General features: G+C 40.4%; 4 protein-coding genes across 5 annotated transcripts; 1 reads left to right on the forward strand and 3 right to left on the reverse strand.

Moving 5' to 3' along the window:
* The first annotated feature begins 1,280 nt into the window (after nt 1-1,280).
* si:ch73-15b2.5 (rho guanine nucleotide exchange factor 19) lies at nt 1,281-5,031 on the forward strand. 2 transcript variants are annotated; one of them, XM_042405632.1, is made up of 13 exons: nt 1,281-1,666; nt 1,743-1,907; nt 1,997-2,061; nt 2,170-2,462; nt 2,603-2,763; nt 2,861-3,013; nt 3,099-3,228; nt 3,329-3,403; nt 3,550-3,642; nt 3,763-3,911; nt 4,197-4,361; nt 4,489-4,541; nt 4,877-5,031. In XM_042405632.1, the coding sequence occupies exons 1-12, from the start codon at nt 1,440-1,442 to the stop codon at nt 4,532-4,534; spliced, it is 1,722 nt and encodes a 573-aa protein (XP_042261566.1). In that variant the 5' UTR covers nt 1,281-1,439; the 3' UTR covers nt 4,535-4,541; nt 4,877-5,031. The 2 variants fall into 2 exon arrangements, with proteins under 2 accessions (XP_042261566.1, XP_042261565.1); XM_042405631.1 differs by lacking the exon at nt 4,877-5,031 and having other exon boundaries at nt 4,489-4,872.
* Nucleotides 5,032-5,481: 450 nt separating this feature from the next.
* cplane2 (ciliogenesis and planar polarity effector 2) lies at nt 5,482-9,043 on the reverse strand. The gene is made up of 5 exons (XM_042405633.1): nt 8,302-9,043; nt 7,286-7,438; nt 6,945-7,069; nt 6,675-6,814; nt 5,482-6,023 (listed from the first exon to the last, which is right to left on the reverse strand). Exons 1-5 carry the CDS (start codon nt 8,411-8,413, stop codon nt 5,801-5,803), a joined length of 753 nt encoding a protein of 250 aa, XP_042261567.1. The 5' UTR covers nt 8,414-9,043; the 3' UTR covers nt 5,482-5,800.
* Nucleotides 9,044-9,074: 31 nt separating this feature from the next.
* LOC121893690 (heat shock protein beta-7-like) lies at nt 9,075-11,299 on the reverse strand. Its single transcript, XM_042405634.1, has 4 exons — nt 10,236-11,299; nt 9,929-10,062; nt 9,266-9,391; nt 9,075-9,161 (listed from the first exon to the last, which is right to left on the reverse strand). Exons 1-4 carry the CDS (start codon nt 10,312-10,314, stop codon nt 9,156-9,158), a joined length of 345 nt encoding a protein of 114 aa, XP_042261568.1. The 5' UTR covers nt 10,315-11,299; the 3' UTR covers nt 9,075-9,155.
* A 1,099-nt stretch (nt 11,300-12,398) lies between these two features.
* Nucleotides 12,399-25,020, reverse strand: epha2a (eph receptor A2 a). The gene is made up of 17 exons (XM_042405629.1): nt 24,854-25,020; nt 23,909-23,976; nt 21,720-22,356; nt 17,902-18,057; nt 17,449-17,781; nt 16,409-16,536; nt 16,088-16,265; nt 15,870-15,972; nt 15,538-15,590; nt 15,304-15,429; nt 15,022-15,207; nt 14,849-14,910; nt 14,320-14,529; nt 13,976-14,125; nt 13,489-13,682; nt 12,964-13,119; nt 12,399-12,690 (listed from the first exon to the last, which is right to left on the reverse strand). Exons 1-17 carry the CDS (start codon nt 24,927-24,929, stop codon nt 12,582-12,584), a joined length of 2,925 nt encoding a protein of 974 aa, XP_042261563.1. The 5' UTR covers nt 24,930-25,020; the 3' UTR covers nt 12,399-12,581.

Consider the following 25,020-nt stretch of genomic DNA (forward strand, 5'->3'; position numbering starts at 1 on the left):
TAAAAGAGGTGACATCTGTAAATTGCTTGTTTTGTTCTGTAAACAGTACAAAACCCAAATTTATTAAGTTTACTACCATAGAGGACTAAGAAAACCAGTAAATATTCAAATTTGAGGAGCTATAACCAGTGAATGTTTGGGTTGGTTTTTTTTTCTTTAACCCTCCTAATGTGTTAGAAAAGGGTTTAAACCTTTAGTGTTTGAATTCATTAACAGGCACTGAAAAAAACACTAATTATCATCCAGTAAAATGTTTTACCTGCGAAGTGACTTTTTACTAATAATCATAATATATATATACTTGCTTTGGTATTTTATGTACCTTAGACCACATTTAACTTAAAATGTACAAATCGTTTTTAGTGTAAAATAGGCACAATTTATCTATTTTATTGCTTATTATGAACAGAACAGGCAAATAAGACCATGAGACCAAAATAATTCCCAAAATGTATATTTTCTCACACATGAAAAATGTGCATTCTGTGCCAGGTGTGCAGTGAGATATGAGAAATAAAGCACAAGAAAGCCCCAGTTTGTATACTGCTATACAGCTGTGGGACAGGAAATGTGTATCTGTGTCTGTGCATGCATGTGTGTGTGTGTGTGTGTGTCTGTCATAGACAACAGCTGTGTCCCCAATTGGGGGGAAAAGCTTATTTGGTTAAGGTTATGGTTAGGGTAAGTCTCCAGGAAATGAATGTAGGTCTACGTAATGTCCCCAAAAGTAACCTAGGTCAACATGTGTGTTTGTGTGTTTTGCCAGGTGTGTGGTGAGATGTGAGAATAAAGTGCAAGAACGCTGCAACCTGCTAATTGCCATACAGATACATCCATATATAGCTGGGGACAGGAGAAGTGTGTGTGTATGTGTGGCAACATTTACTATGTATTTCTGTGCATAAACAACCCATATTTACTACCAGGTCAAATTTGAAGCATAACACAACAGATGTAACTGTTTTTTTATAGCCATTTAAAAAAAAAAAAAAAAGAAAAATGATCAAAATTTGTTTTATTGTATTCAGTAGGCCATTGTAAAAATTTGACCCTAACACAATAGGAGGGTTAAAAATGACTGACTAATCAATTTTCCAAATTGTTGCTGATTAATTTTCTGTCGATTGATAAATCACTTAACCAACTATTTGTTTCAGCTCTGAACTTAGAAAAAAGATTGGAATTATACCTGGAATTTGGATGCAGAGTTTGGCAGAAACCTGAGAAACAACCACACCTGGCTCGAGTTTTTGTGATTGCTGCTTAGCTCAGATAAGCTCAGACTGCTTCCACCATTTGCCACCATTTCATCCGAGTGATTGTGAGGCTGATGGAGGATGCTGCAGTAAATAAACACATCTAAAGTTTCATGTTGGGCAGAGTTTAAGTATCAAAGAGTTTTTGGTGTCAGCCTTGAGAGAACAGAGAACTGGTGCATTATGGCTCAATTTGACTGCAGAGATGAAAGCGATCACTGCTTGAGCAGGAGCGTTGTCACCAATCTGCACATTGATAATAGTGATCCAGTGAACTATTTGATCTCACAAACCATGAACACAACAGAGCAGCTTCCTTCAGGGTTTCCTCCTCTGGAAAGCAGCAGTGCAGAGCAGGCTGGAAGTCCTGATGAGAGCAATGACTGCCTGAACCAGCCTGAGGATTGCAGGTAAGAACCACGTAGTGCATGTGGAGAACTTCTTATGTGGGATTATCTTGATGAAATATCTTTTGTTCTGTTCTAGTCCTCCTATAGACATATCTTCAGCCCTCAGGTCAGTTGCGTCAATGGGCACGTGGGATTTTGGAAAAATGCACTCAACAGTGTCAAAGCTGTTCTCAGAGGAAGTTCTTGAGGAAGACGACTCAACTTTGTCCCCATTAGATGATCAGGATACAAGCACAGAAGAGTAAGAGAGGTTATGAATCTTTTAAACCTTGGCAAAATATTTACTTTCATCTAAATGTGGCTTCTTTTTTTTTAAAAATTCAAACTCAGGGAAGATGATCCAGCTAAAGAGAAAGCACTGAGTATATCATTCCACTCCAAGTACATTCATATTTGTAAGTTTCCTTTCTCTCCTTGAGGCCTGTTTTCAGTCATTGGATAGTGTAACTTTTATAGCAACGTAAAGAGCCTTGTCTCCATTTCCCCCTCTTTTTACTCTGCAGTCCCGCTGTATCAGGACTACTGTCTGCAGGCGGTGAAAGATGATCTGCACAGCTTTAGCAAGTGTTCTGTGTCTGAACTGATAACCCCCCAGTACCTGCAGGGCCTGCAGTCCCGTCTTAGCCTTCTTTGCCGTTCAGAGGCTCCATCTCCTCAACAGAGTCTCCAAGAGACGACTCCATCCTCTCATCACCTTATTAAGGTGACCCCATGTACTCTCTGGCAAGATCTAGATGAGGTGAAGGCAGCGGGCCTGCTAAGCAGCTTGACTACCAGAGAGATCCGCCTTCAGGAGGTGTGAAAATGCTTTACACTTCAGACATGACAAGCTACAATTAATAGATAAGTTTTAACTCATCTGGACTTAGATAAAGGTTTAATGTAACAGTGGCAAAGTCATTCACTCTTGCTCCCTCTCATTTCCTTCCTCTGAAGTCGATGTTTGAGTTGATCGGCTCTGAAGCATCTTACTTGAGGAGTCTCGGAGTCGCTGTCGATCATTTCTTTGTGTCAAAGCCACTGAAGCAGACTCTGTCTCAAATGGAGCATCACATTTTGTTCTCCAACATTCGTCGTGTGAAGGCAGCCAGTGAGAAGTGAGAGCTCCACACAATAGAGCATCTTTATATTTTTGAGTTTGTTTTTTTTGTTGTTGTTGTTGTTTTTGCTGAGCTGCTGCTCTGTATCTTCTAGGTTTCTTATGGATCTGGAAATTCGACTGGGGGAGAGTGTTGTAATATCTCAGGTTGGAGACATTGTGCTCCAGCACTGCCCAGCGTTTCGCACTCTCTATGTGCCGTATGTGACTAACATGATGTACCAGGAGGCCCTTATCAACCAGCTGCTGTAAGTCTCTGCTCCGATATCACCAGTTGTTCCACAACACCAACTTTTTCATGAGCCACATTCAGTTGCATCTCTTCCTTTCAAGGCAGCAGAACAGAGACTTTCTGTTTTCACTCAAGAAGCTCGAGAGTGACTCAGTGTGTCAAAGACAGAGGCTCAAGTCATTCCTTGTCCTCCCCTTCCAGAGAATTACTCGTATTAAACTCATCCTGGAGGTAAGCTTTTGATTAGATTATAAGTAAATGCATCTAAATATATATTTTTATCTCGGTAAGACATGTTTTAGAAGTCATAAGGGGTTTTTTTGTGTTTCAGAGCATCCTCAAACTGACTAAACCAGACTCTGACTCAGTTTCAAATCTTGAAAAGGCAATAGAAGCCATTCATGAGGTAATACTGTTTATTTGTGCTCAGATCACTGTAGTTGTCTTGAGACAGAATTTGGGGCGGGAGGACATGAAATGCCTCTGAAATAGCTTAAAAAGCCAACTCCTAACCATTCAGAAATGGCATCATTGATGTTTTCCTCTGACCAGATAGTGTCCGAGTGTGACAAGGGGGTCAAAAAAATGAAACAAATAGAGGAGCTGGTCTGCCTGGAAATGCTTCTGGACTTTGGCAAAATGAAGGTTTCTACTTCTTTTGTTAAGATTAAGATTTCTAACAGACTTTTATTTAACAGACTCGATTGTGTTTTGCAACCTGCAGATGGCAGTAAATTCTAACAGACTGCCTCTTCCTCCATCCAGTCGGTCCCCCTGGTGGTAAGTGGGCGTTTTCTGGTGCACCAGGGTCCCATGAAACAGCTGACTGTGGAGAACACTTACAACTCAAGAATGTCATTCATCGGCGTCTACCTTCACCTCTTCAACGACCTTCTGATCATCTCCTCGAAAAAGTATTTGAGCAACAACTATCGCTTTTTTTATCAGCACATTAAAAGAAATGCCAAATATTCAACACAAGCAATAAAAAGTACTTGTTGTCTGTCCAGCAGTCAAATGTATTTATTAAAATGTTATGAACAAAACACAAAGCAAATGTTTGGTATCTATACTTGATTATCAAATATGATTCACATCATTTGAGTCATTTCAGCCCTGTTTAATAATCCACTCAGTTGTCTTCACTTGGTAGTGAGCCATTAAACCAGCCAGTGTTTTCTCTCTCTGCATCATGTCAGGGATCAGCGGTTCATAGTAGAGGATCATGCTGAATTCCCCACACATGTGCACGTTGAGCATCTGAAGACTGAAGTCCTGGGTTTACCTCCAGACTCCTTCCTGCTACATCTCTCTCAAAGTCAAACTGGACAACCGACCGCCATGATACTTGTTACACACACAAGGTACAAGAGGACATCATCTTTAAGTCCAATATTATTATTATTATTATTATTATTATTATTATTATTAACTTATAAATCTGCTTTAGCAGCCAGTCAGTCATCTTTTGATTCCTGTTTTTGATTGCAGGTCAGATAAAGAGACCTGGATGAAGGTGCTGTCATCTAAACAATGATTGAAAGGTTCTGTTATTTGGATTTTATGCATCAAACTTGGTGCTATTTAACTTTCACACAAATATACATTTTGATGGTTTTGCACAACTTAAATGTTTAATTATTCACTCTAAGATTATCTTCACTTGACTTTGTACTTTATACTGTTCTTGATAAAGGCACTCTTAAAGCACTGTATGACACATGAAGCACTGAACAGACACACAGTTAGTAAATGGATGTTTTTTTATTACTGGGAATACATGTTTTTACCTGTATTAAAATTCTAGCCTCTTTAAAGCTATGTCCACTCTTTTCCTACATAAAATAAATAAATAAAATGTCTTTTCTTACAATATCAGATCGACCTGATGCAATGACAGAGTCTCTACTAAAAGATGGTAATAAGACAACTTGACAAAACCGACTTGATCTTCTCACCATGAAAGAGTGACAAAATATTTAATAGATAATAACACTATTAACAGATAATTGATTAAATACCTGTAATCAAACAGTAGTTTGACTGAGTATTGGTGCTTTTAGATTATAGTTAAAAGATCTTCAGAGATGTTTTAAGGCATAAATACTTTGAATTTGGGCGCACAAAAAAGTTTAAAAAAAAAAAAATCTTAAAATAGCATCTACAACTTCTCCCCCACTGGAAAATAGAGTATCTATGAATATATAAAAGTTTTTCCATTTCAAAAATGTACCTGTTGCACACAAGTCCACTCAGTGTTTGTGCGCTGGAGGTTTCAAGTTTCCACATCACACATGTGGAAGATACATACTGCACCACATTTGACTCCAAATTAGCTGTGATGTCACAAACGATGCTCACAGTGCCGATGAGCACAAAGAAACTTTCCACTTTCAGCAGATGAATATGAAAACAACCTTCTAATGTCAAACTCTGCACAGTGAAGCTCAAACATCCAAAGGAAGATACAAGAAGTAGAACACATTTCAAATGAAGAGGGACTTTAAACTTAAACTAACTTCAATCATTATTTACATTTTATGGACATAGATGACCAGAAGTGTTCACTATTCATTTCATTCAACTAGACCTAATAAATACAGAATATTTTATCTTTAAGACAGGCAGTAGAACAACTTAACACCACTATCTCATTCATACAACCATAATACTTCATCTCATATCATGATTCAACACCCTGATGATATGTGATGGGACTTCAAGCCTGTGATGATGCATTAAACAGAACAGATCTAAACAGCAGCATCCATCCTTTTTTTTTTTTTTTAAATCCTGTTCAGGATCAAAGTAGAGTCCCTGTCTCCTGCTGTGAGTGGTGGCTGGCTGATCCAGCTGTGACACAGTCCTGATGCCACAGGTTCTCTGCCAGGCAGTTGAGTATCGGGGCTACGTCACCCAGGCCGTCACTGACCTCCCCACCCGTACGCAGCACCGGTAAGCTCCATGTCTCCTGGAAGTCTCTCACATCTCTCTCTGTCACATCACAGTGCATGAAAAGGTCAAATCTGAATGAAAACATTAAGGGCAAATGCTCGTCTTTGTAGTGACCTAAAGTGTGGATATAAGTAGGATTATTTGGGAAGTGATGAGCATGTTTTAGTTCCACAATGTTCTTACTTTTATGTACAATAAGAAGCTGACATGCAAACTAGTTCCTTGTTATTTATATTGAATTAAAGGATAACACTGAAGATATTCTATATCTATTGAAAACACATCAATGAGCAAACCAACTGCACTGGCTGACATGTTTCTTTCAATACGACAAACATCGTCACACTGCCATAAGTACTCACAAGAGCCGATGTGTATTAATCCACCGCTGAAAAGTCCCCAACAAATGCACTATTTACTCCTGTTTGAATAATGTTTGTTCGAAACCACAGTGCCCTGCTGTTTTAGGAAATTCCTGAGCCCTGCCTCAGACAAAATAGGGAAGTCAAAAAGTATTGAGAGTAAGACTAATGTTGGATTTAGTCTTTTTGTGTGATTTATTGACAATGAGAATAGAATAACGCCAGGTTTATCCTTTTAAATTTCAGTAAATCCATTCAAGACAACTCAAAGCGGAACTTTCTTCTTGTCAGTGTTTCTAAAAGTGTGTTGAAGTGTTTTATGTAGGCAACGTTACGGTATACACGTTTACAAAAGGATACTTAGTGCCAACCACCAATTTCACAACTCGGCCCACAGATGGCTCAGTCCACTTCGCAATTTGATTTGACAGATCATCAAAAGATGTCCTGTCAGTGAAGGAAAACAGGAAGAGAATGGCGTCCACCTGCTCCTTACAGGACTGGAACACACAGGGAATGGTAAAAAAAAGATCTTGAGTAGATTTCTTTTTTTAATACAAAGCAAACACTGCATCCATTACTAATTCCTGACTCAAAAAAATGTGTTAATACTGTATAACACATACACACCGGAAGTAAATGGTCAAATCTCCGTAAGGCGTTTTCTCCACAGTCCCACAGCTGCAGACGGAAGAAAAGCACTCTGCTGCTTTCTCTCAGCTTCACAGGCCAATACACCACTGTCGTCTCAATACCTTGAACGAGAAAATATAAACCAGACTAATATTGGTGTGACGTCATTAACTTCTTTAATTTGAGATTTATTTAATTGTATAAATTACTTAAACATTCCACATAAGAAACCTCAACAAACCCCCCCCTCCATCCCTAATTTACATAGTTAGACGATTGAAGTTCAACTGTCACTGTCAGTCTGAGGTGTCACGTCAGTGAGCAGGGACCCACAGTACCTGTGGTTTCATAGTGCATGTTAGGAATATTCAGGCCTGCAAGACGTGCAGCAAGAGCCGTTTTCCCGACTCCACTCTTGCCCGAGATGAAGATCTTATAGTGAACTGTGTCCACTGCTACATGTGGGGGCATCACTGGAGACTCCAACAGGCCTGTAAAACAAATTATTAAAAGGATCACCAGGATTTTAATTGGCAGTGTGATGCTTGGTATTAGTTGAATGTACTTTCATGCTTTTCAGCATTTAAATTAGATCTTTTACTACCAAGAAAATGACTGAACCAACAACAAAAGATGACTGTCAGTCTTTCTGTGTAGATCCACCATTGGGTTGCTCAAAACTATCACAATTAGACAAATTCATCAACCTTTCAGCTTTGCTTCTAGTTTACAAGTATTTTCTGATCAATTAACATTTCTCTGGCCACTGACACCACTTTCAGGTCTTCAAATTCTAGTGAATTTGAATATGATATTTGTGTTTACACTTTACATGATAGCATGCAGGTAGCTCCAACACCAGTTAAGTCAGTTGTTGTTGTTGTGGTGTTGTGTCTTATAGTTATTGTAATATCATGTTGATTATCAGGTAAAAACAGAAAACTAAAACAGTTTGAGTCAAGCTAATAACATGTCATTTTCTTTACATCATTTCCCTTTTTAGACAACCTCAAACATAAATTATGATACAATATTTCTGTAGCCTCATAAAACAATCTAATTTAGTATTTGCAAATGCTACCAACTCTGTTTACATCCAGAGGCCATAATGACAAAATCAACTACATTTCTTTACAATATTCAACAAGTAGCTCCACAAACAATAACCTGGGGGTACATTTGATGGACACTTTCTCTGGTAGTGATGTTGAGAATTCATAAATGCAGCCTAGTATGTGATGAAATGTTTGTGGTAAGTCTGTGAAATGGCAGCAGTGAATCTCCATTCAGTCGCACACAACTCACTGTACAAATGGACGTTATTCAACCAGAAAGTGCGTTTTATTTGTCATACCGAAGTTCTTGCGTCTCTTCTTGCGAAGGATTTTGCTGAAATACTCTTTACTGTCTTTACATCGATGCCAGTCCGCTGCTACGATTGAACCGGGAGGAGGCACTTGGGTCATCGTGTTGGTTGTGAAGCTAAGTTAGCTTAGCATCACACTGAGCTCGTTTTGTACAAAACAAGACAGAGTCGGTGAATCTGAAACCGATGTTAATATGTTAATAATACAGCAAAAAAGGTATTTCTGGCCATAACGCACTTTAATAAAAACAACTGTGGTCGGTAAATTGCATTTTTTTAAGTCTGAAAGTGCAGCCAACTGACAGATACTTCCGTAAACTAAAACATCCCTTGACAACCGCTTTCGTCACTTCCGGCGGTCCTTTTAGTTAGTGGTGTTGCCTTCATGATATTCCAAAAGTCGTAAATTACCGCATTATCTGCCTTTCGCCTATTCGAAAACTAAAAGCCTACATCTAACACAGCAGTTACAAATCTCAGAACACTTTACACATTCAGCCTCACAGAGTTGTAGTAGACATGCTGATAACGTTTCAATTGATGTATTAACAGCATTTATTCAAACAGTTATTTACAGGTTTCTGTGCTGTCCGCCGCTTTTTGGCCGTAAAGTTCACATCATAGTAACAGAAGTATCATAGAAAAGCACTTTTTTCAGTAGTAGGCTATTTGCAATATTGTTTGGTTCAAGTCATAGACTATACAGTTTTAAAAATAGTTCATGAAGTGCACTGAACTGGAGCTTTTCATATTTCCGACAGTCTTGAATGTTGCAGTGTTGATTCCTTCTTCTACCGCTAGATGTCACTAAAGTCCAGCGTTTCACAGGCTGGACGCTGAGATTACATCTGGACAAACACAGGACAATAAAGAAAATGCATTAAAAAAACATAGGTGTGTTTTAATAGAAATGTCATGCGGAGAACAAAAAGGACATATTGTGTAATAATACCCTGTGAGCTCTGACAGTAAGGACCCCACAGCTCTCCACGGTCATTTTGACAGATTCGGGGTCCACATCTGCTGGAAGTTTGCATTGGTGGGAAAAAGTGTTTGTGACGATGCCATCTTCTCCTAGCTGCATGGCAAAAACAAAGAGTATGACTGACAAGAAGGCAGAAATTATTTTCCGGTTTGAAATTTACACTTAAAGAAATTTACTCTTTCTTTACACTGTAAGCAAAGGTAAAACTCAAACTATATTCAGTAGTAAGTCAAGATCTGTCAAGAGCACATTATTAAAATTTCTAGATTCTTCTTGAATTCCTCTTATCTACTTACTGCCCTACTATTCTTCTAAATTGGTTTTATTAAAATTCAGACTTAAATTTCAGACACTGACTCACATAAAAAACAAAGAATTTCACACTTTGAAAGTTTCTTCAGTCCCCAGTAATCAATCAGATTCAACCCTGGCATATCTTTATTAATTTCATTTAATTAAGATAAAATTGAATTTAAGTTCCATTCAATAGTCTAACCACTCATTGTGTTGTTGTCGTTACTGTTGCTGTTTTTTTTTTTTCTCCAAAACAAGCACGGGTACTATTTTGTGGTTACTATCACAGATTACATTTGCCAGTTTTTGCTAAACCAAGGTTACTGCATGACTCACCTTCTCAGCATGCACCTCTATCAGGTTGTTGGAAGATGTGATGATAACATCTTCTGGAGGAAATTCACTCACATCAACCGTGAACTGGAAAATGTCTCCAATGACCTGGATCTTCCCCGTAGGATCCGAATGGCCTGAAACAGTCATTTGCAGCTCATAAAAACGTGATGGCTGTGTTACATAAAGTAGAAATTACCGATTTCCAAACATTTGATTTGATTTTTTTTTTAATACGGTAAAAAGTTAAATGCAAAGGTATATAAAGTGGAAAAACTGAGTTTATCTCAGTCAGTCTTGTTCATCTGACCTGTAAATTTTTGCTCTCTAGTGCTCTGCTGAGGCACTGATCCTGGAGCCTCAGAGATAATACTTCGACCTTTCTCCATTCAGACTGAGGAAGTAGATTTTCTCTATCTTGCCGACTGTATGAGTGAGCACAATCCAAGAAAGGTTATTCTTATCGAGGAACTTCTCCCTTGTCTCTGATAAAAGTGTCATTATATATGAGTCTTTTATAGGCCACTGAGAGCTCGTGGGCACCACTGGGTGTGTGTGAGAATGATTCAGCTGTACAGGACCATGTCATGGATTGCAGATATTTAATGTGTGAGAACTGTTGTTGAACTGTTGTCAGCGGGTACAAAATTTCCAGCCACACCCCTGACTGGGACCATTTGAGTGTGAGAGAAAGGGTGTGGAGATGTTTCTGTGTGAAGGAATAAGCAGAAATTATAAGATGTGACACCGAATGAGCTGCGACTCTCAGATTTAAGCCATAAAAGTCACAATTTGACATCTTAAGTAGATTTTAGATGATTTTTACAATGTAATTAGGCTTTTTGTGAAGGCTGTCAGTCACAAAAATGACACTTCCAGTGCATTTCCAGTGAAAACCTTTCAGCGGAGGAATGTAACATGGTTGAGTGATTGTGGTATGATGGAGTACAGTTTTGTGTAGGTGTGACATTCTGCTCCAACTTGGCAAAGTCACAGAGGTTAATGAGCTGCATCTGGATGACAGCCGTCACCAAAACAAGAATAAAGAGTCTGTGGCCACACAAACAGCTCTGTAAGGCTGTAATGCTAATTGTAAAGAACTGATAGATGGATAAAAGTTGAGGTTTTAGTTCCTCATCTTCAGCAGTCGAGGTGAAATAAATGCACTAATTGGAAAGTGAGTCTTTAGCATCTTAAAGTGAAAGTGTTAAGAGGAATGCATGGCAATATTAAATCGTATATTTATGTGAAGATGGTGTCAGCAGAAAGGCCATCATGTGAGGTCACTGGTGAGATTTTATATCATACTGTATGTAATGTTGTGAGCAAAGATGTGAAAAATGAGCGAGAGAGATGTAAAGAAATAAAGTGTAGTCAGGATGCATTTATTATACAATATGTGTTACTGGTTGTCATTTCTGTACAGTTTGAGCCTGAGTCTGAGTTAGTCAAATAAAGCAGATATCTTCCACAGTTACAGTCTTTTTAGTAAAACAAATTCCCTCTTTGTGTCTCAGCAGACAGTGTTTTTCTGTTCAGCAGCAGTGGAGGGATTGTAACATAAAGAGGGAATTTGGCATTAAAAAGACAGTATAAAAGTATTCAGTCATAAACCATAAAGTATTGGAAAAAGTGAAATTCTGACCAAGTGATGGCACAAGATCAAAAGTCAGGAGATCACCAACATTCACAAAGAAAGTCTGCACCAAATTTCATGGTAATCCATCCAGTAGTTATTTTACTCTGAACCACAAACCACACATTAGGATCCATCATCTGGGAACCATTAATGTCTCTGAGATATTTCAGTCTGGGCCAAAGTTTTGGATGGACGGACATTGCCATCCTTTTAACAACCCAGCTAGTACAGGAAAAATTAAATAAGAAATACACAACGACTACTGCTGAGTACAAGACAGTGATCCAGTCACAAGGCAACAGATTTTATTTCAACACAAAAATAAAAACACCTGGCCAACATGCATCGGAACAGTTATTTCTCACATAAGTGACATAAATATAAAATACAATAAATATTAAATACAAACGGACAGTTGAATTAAGACATGATGTAAACAAACAAACTGGCTTGAGGAAAATGCATCATGTGATCCAGAGATGAACTACAAAACATAAGAATGTGTGATTCTTTGCCCTGAGCGGAATAATAGTTCTAAATTTACAACAAAGTCTCGCTGATCACAAAAAGCATAGAGAAACAATTTTAAGGATCCAGAAACACTGGCAGGAAATAGTGAGTGCTTGAAAGAAGAAGCCCTTATTCATGAAGAGCCTTAAATATTTCAGTCATTCAGTGAATACAAACCCAAGCACTCTCATATGGTCTCACATTTTGCACTTACTTTAATAATTGTTTATTATTTACTACATCTCATAATCTGCTTATGTTCAACATATAATTTTTTTTTTTACATGATGACAAATTATTCCTCTTTTTTTTTATCATACAGTACATAAGTGTTTTTAGATCTCAGTCCTTTTCTGAGTGGCTTGGAGAGTCCTCTTCAGTCGTGCAACAGGAAAAATAAAACTGCTGTGTAGCTCAGTTTCACCCCTGCGCACTTCAGTCCTCGTCGTCCATGAGTGAAATGGCATGGTCGGTCAGTGCACTTTTGATTTTGAAGGAATGCTTAGATCACACTGAGAACACGCTGAGGGAGCTGGTCTCGTCTTTCAGCCCCAGGATGCTGTAGGCTATCCTCTTCATGTGACCGGGCAACCGCACTCCAATATTCCTGATGTCTCTGAAAGGGAAAAAGATAAATTATAGCTTTTGCTAAGAACAAAATGTGTTTAAATAAAGACAGCGCAGTGGTGCTGCGGAGGGTATGGCAGTAGAGAATGCAAGGAATGACATGGGCAGAGGCGGAGTGGAGTATTCCTGCATTCACAATTTGGATAACAAATGTTCAAGCTGAGAGCTCAATACTTTCTCTGTGTTACCACAAAATGTGGCAGGGTGCCAGATACGTCAGCGCAGAGTGGCGAAGCTGCACCTGTGCCATGTGTGCACTTACTCATGCCTCAAGGCGAGCACCTGCTCCATGGTCGTGATCCCCGCGCGGGCAAAGCTTTCGTTGTACTGGCTCATTTTGATGGACTCCAGCCACTCAGGCACCGACCTGAACATGGTGCCGTCACAGCCGCTGGTGCTGGGCAGGCGGATGGACACGCTGCGGGAAGCAAAAGGAAGATTGGATTACTCATTTTTTATGGCTACTTTATGTACACTGAGCATGTGATGATGTTTGAACAGGTGGGAGGAAGTTTTACTGTCAACATATTGCAGATGGGATAGCTGCAAAACGTTTCAATGACTTATTAACAGTCTTCTCACAGCAAATAACAAGACTAATGCTGCCCTGGTTAAAGTAAAATCTGAGAAAGACTTTAGAATTCAAATAGAGGAACACGCAACAAGGGTTTATAAACATAAAATATGTGATTAGGATTAGTCTCTTTTAATAATGATGTTTCCTCAGTGTTTCCTCAATCTAAGCTTCATTAAAACAATGTTGTTTTTTTTAAAAAAAAAAGCATACCGTGGATCAAAGTCAGCGATAGCTTTTAAAGACTCTGGGCTTCGGAGCAGTTTGTCCAGGATGTTGACAATGTCTGTGAAGCGAGGTCGTTTGGAGCGGTCGTGCTGCCAACACTGGAGCATGAGCTGGTAGATAGCGGAAGGGCAGTCCATCGGAGCAGGAAGCCTGAAGCCTTCATTGATTGCCTTCATGACCTAAGGAAGAGACCGGAGCAGAGTGGAGGCTGCGCTTAGTTTTGAAGTATATTTATGGCTGTAGTGACAGGCAAAGGGTTTGTACAGACAATAGTCTGAAAAAAGTGCCGTGCTCATATGTTGACATTAACAACTAATTTGAAGAGGATTGTGGGAAACTGCACTTTCAATCACCACCATCCCAGCACAGACTCTCAGAGGTAATGTTCATTAAAGTTTGACCTACAGAGGCCAAAACAATCCTTCATTTCAATCATAAAAGATGGAAAGAGGTTGTGACAGATGAAACATACCTCATGGTTGCTCATGTCCCAGTAGGGTCGTTCTCCAAACGCCATGACTTCCCACATCACAATGCCGAAGCTCCACACATCGCTGGCTGAAGTGAACTTCCTGTATGCGATGGCCTCAGGGGCGGTCCAGCGGATGGGGATTTTACCTCCCTGACAGAAGAGAAACATTAACAAATCATATTTAATGGATGAAGGCAGTGGAGACACAAGGTGCTGAAAGACCAACAGTTTAGATTGGACACTTGGGAGTGAAAATACCGTTAACAGTCTGGCTTTGGTTACTAAAAAAAAACAAGGGTTTTTTTTTTTTTTTTCCAGCTGTGAAATGTAGCTGTTGCACTTACTCTGGTTGTGTAGGTGCCTTCAGCATCATCCTCCAGCACACGAGACAGGCCGAAGTCAGACACCTTACACTCCAGGTTGCTGTTCACCAGGACGTTCCTCGCTGCCAGGTCACGGTGGACGTAGCTCATGTCTGAGAGGTATTTCATACCGGCAGCTATTCCACGTAGCATTCCCACGAGCTGGTACGGTGCAATCTCTCCATCACGGTCCTATAGAGATAATAAATAAATAAATAAATACTTCAATTTTTTAATTGTGTTGGAAATTTCAGTCAAGCACGACTTTCCTTTGTCTTTTCAGCTTTTAACTGTATGTAGGTCATTATTTAACAAAAAGGCCAAAGATTTGGTAGTTCCAAGCTCTCAAATTTGAGAATTTGCTGATTTTCCTCATCTTACATTTTAGTAAATTGAATATTTTAGGGTTTTGGACTGTTTGTCAGACAAAATAAGAGCAAGTAAACATGGATGTAAACAATGCAAGATTTCAAAGTGTGTGTGACTCTCTCATTCACAACAAAACACCTACCTTCAGATATGTGTCAAGAGCTCCGTTCTCCATGTATTCTGTCACTATCATGGCATGCTTGACTGAAAATTAAAACAAAAAAAAAGTGAAAGAAAAGTATATGAGTGGTTTGATGTTACATAAATACGTTATGACGGGCTGTTTTGGTTTCTGTCTGAAAGGCAAAGACTCACATTTGGTGACAACTCCCTCCAGGCGGATGATATTCGGGTGCGAGAACTGCCCCATAATGCTGGCCTCGCTCAAGAAGTCCTGCCTCTGCTTCTCCGAGTAGCCCGGCTTCAAGGTCTTGATCGCGACGGTCACCTCTCCTCGCCCGGGATTCTTCATCATGCCCCAAAACACTTCCCCAAACTCTCCTGATCGACAGACAGACAGCAGGAGGAAACATCAGACACTGAACCCTGAGATTTAATTAATTAATTGGGAAGCAGATGATTTTAAAAAACACTTACCGACACCAATGACTTTTTGTTTGCTGACGGCGCTGGGGTCAATTTCTGTGACAAACTTCTGGATGGCAATGTTAGGGTCCTCGTACATGTGTGGATCAACGTAAGTCTTGAGAGGCTTCAGCTGATCTAAGGAGGGAGGAAATAATGATCAGGATATTAGGCTAAATAACAACTTAACGAGCTGTTTCATTAGTAAATAATACTAAATTATTATTGCTTGTATGGACTTCTAACCTGTTGAAAAGTAGGGATCCTCAGGTCCTCCTCTGCCGCGAGAGCTCAGTCTCCTGAGAGGAAAACATGAATAATCACTATAGGACTACACAGAATACAGACTGGATTTTAGTGTAATTACAGGTCAGTGTCAGCTGAAAAAGACTGAAGCTGTATTCAATAGCAGCACTGGTTATTACAGATAAACCCTCCCTGAGCTGTCACACCAAAATATCCTTAATTTACTTGAGCTTGTGGCACATAATCACACAGTTTGCAGGTCTGTAGATAACATTTATCTGAATGACACAGGCATTGAACGGAAGGTGGATCTGAAGAGTGCTGTAACCAACCGTTTACGCAGCAGCAGGACGGCCACCACGATGAGCAGAATAACCGCTACTCCAACAACCGCTCCCATCACCATGGTGGAGTTGTTCTGGATCCGAGACTCGGCTGTGCAAATCACAGAAAAAGAAAAAAAAAGATTAATTAATCGACTCAAGTAAAAGTTACATATAGACATTTGAGAAACTATTTCATCTTCTGTAGATTTTAAGGCTGCCGGTACCTAAAGGTGACGTTTGGAACTCATGCTCCGTGCTGTAGCTGCCAGGGTTGCCTTCAGGGCTCAGTGCCTGGACCCTGAACATGTAAGTAGTGTCTGGGGTGAGGTCATTAATCTGGACTGAGTTTTTCTCCAAAATCAGGACCATGTAGGTGGTTACGTCGCGCATGCCATCATCATCCTAACAGGAAAACATTAAAAGAGGGTGGATTAGAATCATTTTTATTTTAACCAGAAAAGAGCTTTTTTTTCTGATATTCTTCCAGCGGCCTCACTTTCTTTGAAGGAAAGAAACACAAAAGAAAACAAAGCACACTGTCTTACTTTTCTGCGGTACATAAGCTCATAGCGGTGATTGATGTGGGCTGGAGGTCTGCGAGACACAGCCCAGGATAGAGACAGACTGGTGGGGCTGCGATCATCCAGCTGGATAAACGTCACCTTAGGGGGATCTAACGGTTGGTGAGGGACAGAAAGCAAAATAATGGTTAGTGACTAATCATAGACTTTGGAAAGGACATTTGGAAATGAAAGCCTTTATGATTCAGATGGTCAGAGTGGATTCCTCTTTGTGTAGTAAGCCTTTCTTTTTTTACAATGTTTTTACTGATCACTACAATATGGCATGAAAAAAGGGATAGACATTTTTGTCACTCTCTTAACTCTTAACCTTTCCTCTGTAACAGCTCAACAAATACATAACATTGTTTTATCACCTTGAAAATTCATGACTTATATTAAACCATGTTTTACAGCTGTTTACGAATGATTATTACATGGTCTATATCTGTGATGGCTGCTGACAGTAGTTTTTACATCACACAACCCCTCCCAAATCCAAAGTCTATTTGTATTTCTGTCACTGGAGTTTGTTTATGACACCTCTCTGAGGAATAATTGACCCCAAACATAGCCTACTGTAAGTAATGTCAGTATATAGGATAACATACTGTACATTTCTGTGAATGGGTTTTTGGCAAACAATACTAATACATATGTGTATATTTGTTAATCCATATAATTTACAAAACATTAAATAGTTCATTATTTGGTGTAATAACAATGTTTTTATGGTTATTTCTGTATTTTGTCATCTTAATCAAATGTAGTTTGTTCCAAAGGGAAAGGTTACCACTTCACTAGTTTTCTGAATATTGGGTTTTAATAAGGTCAGAACAAAAGAAAAAATATATTTAAAGGAACAAAAAATGGTTGATTTTGCAATTATCATAATTATTTTTACACAGACATAAAGCAGTTGGATCTGTGGGACACTAAACAATGAGGAAGTAAGGCCAATGTCAACAAAACTCCAGCGAAAAATCAAAGCAAAAATAAAAAGCTTTAAATATGACCAAGCTCACCAGTATAGTCCAGAGCAGTGGTGATGGTAGTGGTGGGCCTCTCAGTGTTGTGCTGGGACACGCCACTGTGGGCCTCCACAGTGAACGTGTAGTTAAGATGAGAATCCAGATCCCCGACTACAACCGTGGTGTCCTGCAGGTCTGTAGGACCTGGCTCGAATCGAACCTTCTCACCACAGGGGACGCATGAGGCCCCGTCGCAGAGCTCGCACACCACGCTATAGGTAAGGTCGCTACGGCCCCCGGTCACCAGCGGTTCACTCCAGGACAGCTGTAGCTTGCCCTCTGCTGACAGGGTGGTGGAGGTCAAGTCACGAGGGGCACTGGGTGGAGCTTAAGGAGGAAGTGGACAACACAGAGGAGTTAGCCCAAACTTCTAAACGGCCTCTACTAAGTTGAAAGTTGACTTTGTTGGTAGTATGATGTAATATGGACAGTGAGTCTGGGTCTTACCAGAGCAAGCTGCCGTAAGAGGGTCTAATGGGGAGCGGAAGAAACCCTCCTCGCACTGACATTCAGTAGCGCCAGCTGCGGAGGGCTTGGTGTTATCAGGACAAACCTGACATAACTCAGTCGATACAGATGACTTGAAGTAGCCTGGTTTGCATGCTGTGCGAGAGAGGAAGTCTGTTAGCTTCAGTATGACATGTACTGTATGAATAAGCCTGACTAACACAGGAAGGAATGATTGATCAAAAAGCAAACAATGAAGCTGTCTCTGTAATACCAGCTCCTTCCACCCGACAGGAAGCGTTTGTTGTGTGCAACCTATAATCACTGAGTCTTTGTATCCAGAGGAATGAAAAGGGATTTCCCTGACGATCTGCCTCCACTCGCCTTTTTCGCCTGGAGGCCTAATCTCAGGTCACACTGCTAGTGTCAACCGGATGACTGCAGAGCATTAAATCCATCAGGTGATCTGATCTTCCTTTCCCCTGTGAACTCTCAGCTCAAGCCCTCTGGCAGATAATATTTGTGTTTTTGCCAAAGGAAATGGCACCTTGGACACTGGTGGGGTATTGCAATGGACATATCAGCTCACAGATAAACAGCCTTCCAGGCCATGTGAGGTTAATGAACATGCAGACTGGACAGAAACCAGGACACAAGAGCTGCAAGTTAGTCTGAGACTGATGTTTCCTCCCTTTCTTCCTTCCTTCCTTCCGTTAACCCCTGACACCGGTCACAAATTACAAAATGGAAGGTTGAATAGTTAAAGGACAAGAAAATCAGGAAGAGGAAAAGCTGCTGGAGGCGAGTGTGGTTTTCAGTGTGTTTATGGAAACAGATGCACATACTTTCTGGGGCCTCCGAGCACAGTAAAAAACTTTTAAAAGAACAGATCTTGCGAAAGATCTCCTTCTCTGCTTTCATTCTGCTGTCTCCCGAGGGAGCAGCCTTTCATGTGGCCCCTGTGCTGGTGGCTGAGAGAAAAGGTCGAGTGAACCCTGGATTGAAGATGTGGTCGCGTTACTTCGCCACCAAGGCAGAAGGACCTTTGCACTCCAAGTACTGCCGTGGTGGAGGAGAAGGAGCAGGTTGAGTTTGAGTAGGAGGGATAAAGATGAATAGATGGACTGATGGGGGATGGGGCCAAAGGTCTGCAGCACCAACAGAAGTTCTCTCTGGGGAGTCACTTGGTGGGCATGGGGGTGTAGCTGAGGGTCTTTTCGCATAAGAAAAGGGGGCCAACCCATTTCATCTTGAGCTGAAGCAGCAGGACCTCTGTCACGTACCAAAGAAACTCCAGCCCTATTCATCTATTGTCTCTGAGATTGGACAGAGTGGTGCCATAAATATGTTGCATTACTCATTACAGCTCGCAAGCGGCGGCATGTGTGCAATGCTTGAATAAAAACATTGTGAATGCAAACTTTGGTAAATAATGAATCTCATCTTTTAGCAAAGATTTTAGCTTCAGGTTTACTTTTGTAAACTAACAATTTGAATTGTAATCCTAAACTTTTATTCATTTAACAAACTTTTATGTTCACTTCTTGATGGAAATTTAATTGTCCCACACTCCCTTTAACTACAGCACACATGTGAAAAGGACTTATGCTACGCACCGGTGCATCTGTTAATTGAATCTGTTTTCTGCTCTTTGTGTCGGCCCATTGTTCTAATGAGTGGGAACATGGATTAGGGAGCTCGTTGCGTGTGTTAACAACCGGATGAAAGAGCAAAGAGAGGCAAAGCGGGGCATGTCATTGGCTAACAGCTGTCCTGTTGCTCTACTAATCCTCTTGACTAAATTACACTCCACACCTAACTAAGCAGCCACGAAACTAACCACCCTCATGCGCCAACTGTCGACTCACTCCCCACCCAACCAAGGACAACCTGCTTATTTGTGTCAGTCAGCATTCCTCTTCATCTCGCTTACTTCCTTTTCCCATAACAGTTGGGCTCTTCAGTGGAATCCACATGCAGGCCATGAGCTTCTAAGGATATCACTTTAATAAACCTAAAAACTGGAATGATTGGCTGTTGGTATTTCTGACATTAGTGAGTTGTCTGGAACAAACTACAACATTGTGTTCTTACTTATATAATAAAAGATGTTTCCTGCGTCCTATTGATCAGGTCATCCTCCAGACTTTGGAATCAGGGTTTTTCCGCGTCATAAATATTTCCTGTCTTCCTCTCCACAGCTCCATGCCAACTTCCGTTTCAGGTGCTCCGCTCGAATCCGCCAGCGGTCAAGAACCTCAAAGACTAAAACATTCCTCCGCCTTGACTTCCTCCCCGCCTTTCTCACTTATCCTGCCTTCCTTTTTTACAACCTCGCTACTAGTTTCACTCTTTGAAGCGCAGTGCTTTGTCATTATCTATCATCGGTATGAGTGTTCTCTTAACTTGTAGAAATAGTTTCCAACAAGAGCCGAAACTCTGCCAGTTAAGGTGACTCGCACCCAACAGGAGTCATAAACCACAGAATGACTGAGAGTCTAACCTCTGATAGGTGTGTCAACCCCATCCCTGTAATCTGTGGTTACTGTTGCCTTGGCAACTGGTGCAAACAAATACTTGTGAGAAGAAGACACACAGGCTCAGGTAGTCATCCTGACACATTCACACGTCCCTTCCTTTAGTCAATCGGTGCTGTAGGTGACGCAAGGGTGAAAGAATTCCTTTCAGAAAATCCCCGCACCATACTGTGCCCTTCCTCCCTCCTTCCTCCTCTCTCTGTACCCTCTGTCCTCCCACGTTTCCTCCAGACAGTTCAACACACCACACCCCAGAAATGCCAAAGACAGACCAGCCTGCACACAAACATTAAGCGCACATACAGTATGAACACCACAGCTATGTCATTTACTGTACACACTTTTTTTTTTATTGACTTCGTATATGTACTCACAGGTCTTCCTTAAGGGCGCCACATAGCTCAAAGTTTTTACATAGTTAACCTCATCCTGGGTGTCACGCACATAAATAAACAAAGGCACAGTGTGTTTCCAAATTCCCCATAATTTCAAAATTAGATGTGTTTTTGTTTATGCAAAACTATATATCTATAAATATCTGAATTGTTGAATGTAAAATGCTCTAACCTTTAAAGTGCACCGTTATTGCATGTTTATCAAAAGGCGACGTTGGAAAGGTACTGTGAATTTAAAATTAGGAAGCTAAGTATTTTTATGCTTTCATTTCTACTGAATTGTTGGACGGTGATGTTTGAGTCATAATGAATTTGATTGGTTTTTGATGTGGTTTTGATAGTTTTCCAGTGTGAACAAACAACATACTCAAAGTCCACTTAGAAGTAGGATGTATTATGAAACTGGTTTCATTTTGTACTGTACTCTTATCACCTACAGCTATCAACTTATCTATAAAACAGTGCCGCAGCTAAGCCCCATTCCTGAGTCCTGAGAGAAAAGAAAGAATGTGCTATCGGCAAACAGGTGAAGAGACGATGATGCATTGATGGGAGACTTTCCAAATCTACTCAGAGGTTTTCATCTGTGCCTCATGGAGCAATCCATGGTTGCCTCAATGTCTAAACAAAACAAACAGGTTTAGACATCTGCCCATTTTTCCTTTCTTTCCCATGGCCAATTCTGCTGTACTCAACCTACTTCAAGACAGATATGAAGTGTTTTTATCTCAGGTTTCCAAACAAACCAGACATAATTAACATTCCTCTGAACTCATTCCTCACACCTTGCCAAAGTAGTGGTCGGAGGTGTTTCATTCACTGTAACTCACACAGCGACACAAACATGTCTCAGTTGAGTGCGTGGCATGCTCATGGCAGTGCTTACCTTGGCAGGAGTCCCCGGTGATTTCGTAGCCTGCGAGACACTGGCACTGGCCTACAGGCACCACCCATTCACCCTCAGCTGTGCAGTAGATGCGTGGGGTGGCCTGACTGATGGCATTCTCTACACAGGCTCCCTCCACCTCTTTGAGAGTATCTGCCACCGTCTCCGGGAAGGCCGCCAAGCTCTGCACTGTGGACGGACATGTCTTGTAGTACACTCTGACTGAGAGCAGGGCCACACACGCGCCCATGTCCTGAAAAGCCAGGTAGAAGCCTTTTCTTGACAGAGGCCCCACAGTCCTTGTCTCTGTGTTGACCTTCAACACGCGGCCCCGTGTGACCTCATCAGGAGCGATGGTGGCCACCTTGCGGAACTGCCCTTTACGGAAATTGGTTCCCACATCGGCATCAGCCTCTGAGATGAAAAGGTTGAAGGTTTCTTTGCAGGACACGGAAGTGCCATCGAAGGTGTTGCAGTCTCGCACGACAAAACGGAGCTCTACAGAGACCCGTGTTGTCCCTGGGTGCCCCTGAATGAATGTTGTCCGTAACCAGTTATCCTGTTCAGAAGAGTCTATGCTACATACACTGTAGGTATAGAAAAGAGAGCCGTTCACCACCGTCTGGACTATCTCCCACTGAAACAGAAAAAGATAAAAGAGAGAGACGAGAAGGATCAATTTAAGGGGCAAAAGTCACTGTTACAAGCTACAATAATGAAAGGAGAAATTAGGGATATAAGTATAGAGTTCAGAGGCTTTGTTCTTGCCATGAACCAGTTTTATTGATGAGACACCTCTTCTCTCAAGCTGACTAAGAAGCTCATAAAGCGCAGAAGTGAGCTGGAGCTTTTTTTCCACACATTATAGGATTATTGGCCTGAGCATGTGCTGCGCTTGCGACGTGTGTGGTTTCCCACTGACACACAAGGGTCCATGTGTGTGTGAGAGAGACAGACATAAATCCAGCAAATACTACGGTAGAACACCAACTAACATTTATGGCAGTTAGATGAGCTTTATAAGCACAGTGCAAAGGCACATGGCAGCAGAATTGGCAGCAATTAAAGAGTTTTTAAGAGGGAGAAGCAATGACTAGTAGAAAGATTAAAAGCCTCCATTTAACATTAAAATTTAACACCTCATATGTTAGCGGTGCTGGTGTGTTTCAGGGAGTAAATCAAAGGTTGAATGTACATAACTTTAACTGTTGTAAGAAAAGACAGATGAAATAAATTAGGCAAATTTTAAAACGCAACCTCCACTATTTCAATAAGTGAAATTGGTGCCATTATATTAAATTAGCGCTTTATGAAGCATAGCAGGTCATTTTATTCTATGGTTTTCATAGTTACACATGTTAGATCTTCTATATTACTTTCTAATTGTTATTCTATTGTCTACTACTACTGCACTTAGAAAACTGTTCAAATATGTTTCCTGAGCTCAAGACCACATATTGCAAATAGTCATCCCCAGTACAAATTAAATACACTTTACACATGAGCATGTTTGTCAAGAAAAAAAGCACATTTTTGATAGACAAGGGAAATCCTATCCGATGAAATAAGAATCCTCAGATCTTTTGAGAACAGTCACACAAGAAACGAAGCCCACACAGTGGAAGTGGCCATGTCCTGTTGCTTTTTTTAGATGGAAAACCACTGAACTATAGATAGAGGGATGGTTCTCCACACATGGACCAGCCTTTCTATGTCTTTTTACAATGTTTTACTCTTAACATGTCTTCTCACAACCGTACTGATCGTCTCGCTCGCTGTTATCTCTCAGTTCAAAGAGGAAACACGAGAAAAACAATCAACAGTTGTTGAGTTTTATTGTTTAGTGCTGGAATGAAAATCTACTATGATTGTGTAAAATGCACTTAAGTACTGTAAATTTATATGTCTGGTGAACCTTGACATTTTAATGGAACTCATAAGGTCTACATGAAAGGGTAGCAAGAGCATTGCCAAACCTCATCTAGCTGCCACTCATTCCTCTCTCCCTTTTTTTAGTAGACCGAATAAGAGGAAAGAGGCCTCTGTTATTGTTACCAAACAGCGTTCAAATTCTCACATCAACTATTCTTCAGCTGCCTTTTATTCAATTGTTTTCTCGCACAGAGAGAGGCAGTTTCAAGTCCTGAACCTGAAGCCTTAAAAATGCCTGTTGAGGTATAAATACTCACTCCGTTCTCATTTGGCGACGTCAACCACCCCAACTCTCCTCCTGAAGCTTTCATATCCAGCAATACTTCTACAGGGAAAAACACAAAAACATATGAGTTATAACAAGCACAAAAGCAACTAATGACACTTGATGCATCAAACGCAAGTACTTTATATAATGTAATAAACATTAACCTATTAAATGATGTCAATATGTGTATATAAAAGGCCAATAAACTGTCTGACTAATTTTACAGCCCTAATATCCCTTTGGTACAGGCACTGGAATATATACATTATATTTGTTTATTAGGCTGTAAAATAATTATAAATGACTATGTTTTGACTGTACAATAAACTCTTCTGCTTTGATCTCAGGGGCCAACAGTTTTATGGGGGGCGCATGCCATGCTTTGACATTTTAATCAAGCATGTCGGTCTGATTCAAGACTTCATTGACCGTGTCCTTCAGGTCCGGGGTACAGGACAAATAATGTCTGAGAAAGGCGTGGGCAGTTAAATTGCCATGACGAGAGAAATACATGAATCAGCACCACAAATGAAAGAAGTCCGACATGTCTGGGCATCTTACAGGTGGCCCTTATTAGCCCTGTGGTTGACAAAAGCCAGTGATTACAAATAAATAATTCATTTAAAAAGCCTAATATATATTAAAACCTGATAATCTGAGATTTTTGATGATTCAAATCATCAAATCTAAATAGTTTAGTTCAAATTATAAAGGGACACATTAAAAAAAAAAAATCACTATACCAGCTTCTTTTCTTATGTGATATTGAAAAACAACACAACAAACAACATGATTTTAAAACTGGATTTTAACTTGACAAAGTCAGAAAACAAACATAGCAGCAAAAGTAAAACTTTAAGCAGGCTATCAAATTCCAACTTCCTGACTCATGAGGTGTGGTAAACCTTTCTATTTATGTTTAAAAGGTACTTACGTTCTTTCGACTGGAGGCTGATAAATATGTAGTTAATAAATAAAAAGAAGAAGAAGTTGACCCGACGGAACTCCATGATTCCACACAACTTTTTGTTTGTTTGTTTGTGTCGTGGTTTCGTATCCCAAATTCTCTGCGCTCCTCCGCCCCACCGACTCCAAAGACTT

Source organism: Thunnus maccoyii, chromosome 3 (genome assembly GCF_910596095.1).
Source record: "Thunnus maccoyii chromosome 3, fThuMac1.1, whole genome shotgun sequence".
NCBI lineage: Eukaryota > Metazoa > Chordata > Actinopteri > Scombriformes > Scombridae > Thunnus > Thunnus maccoyii.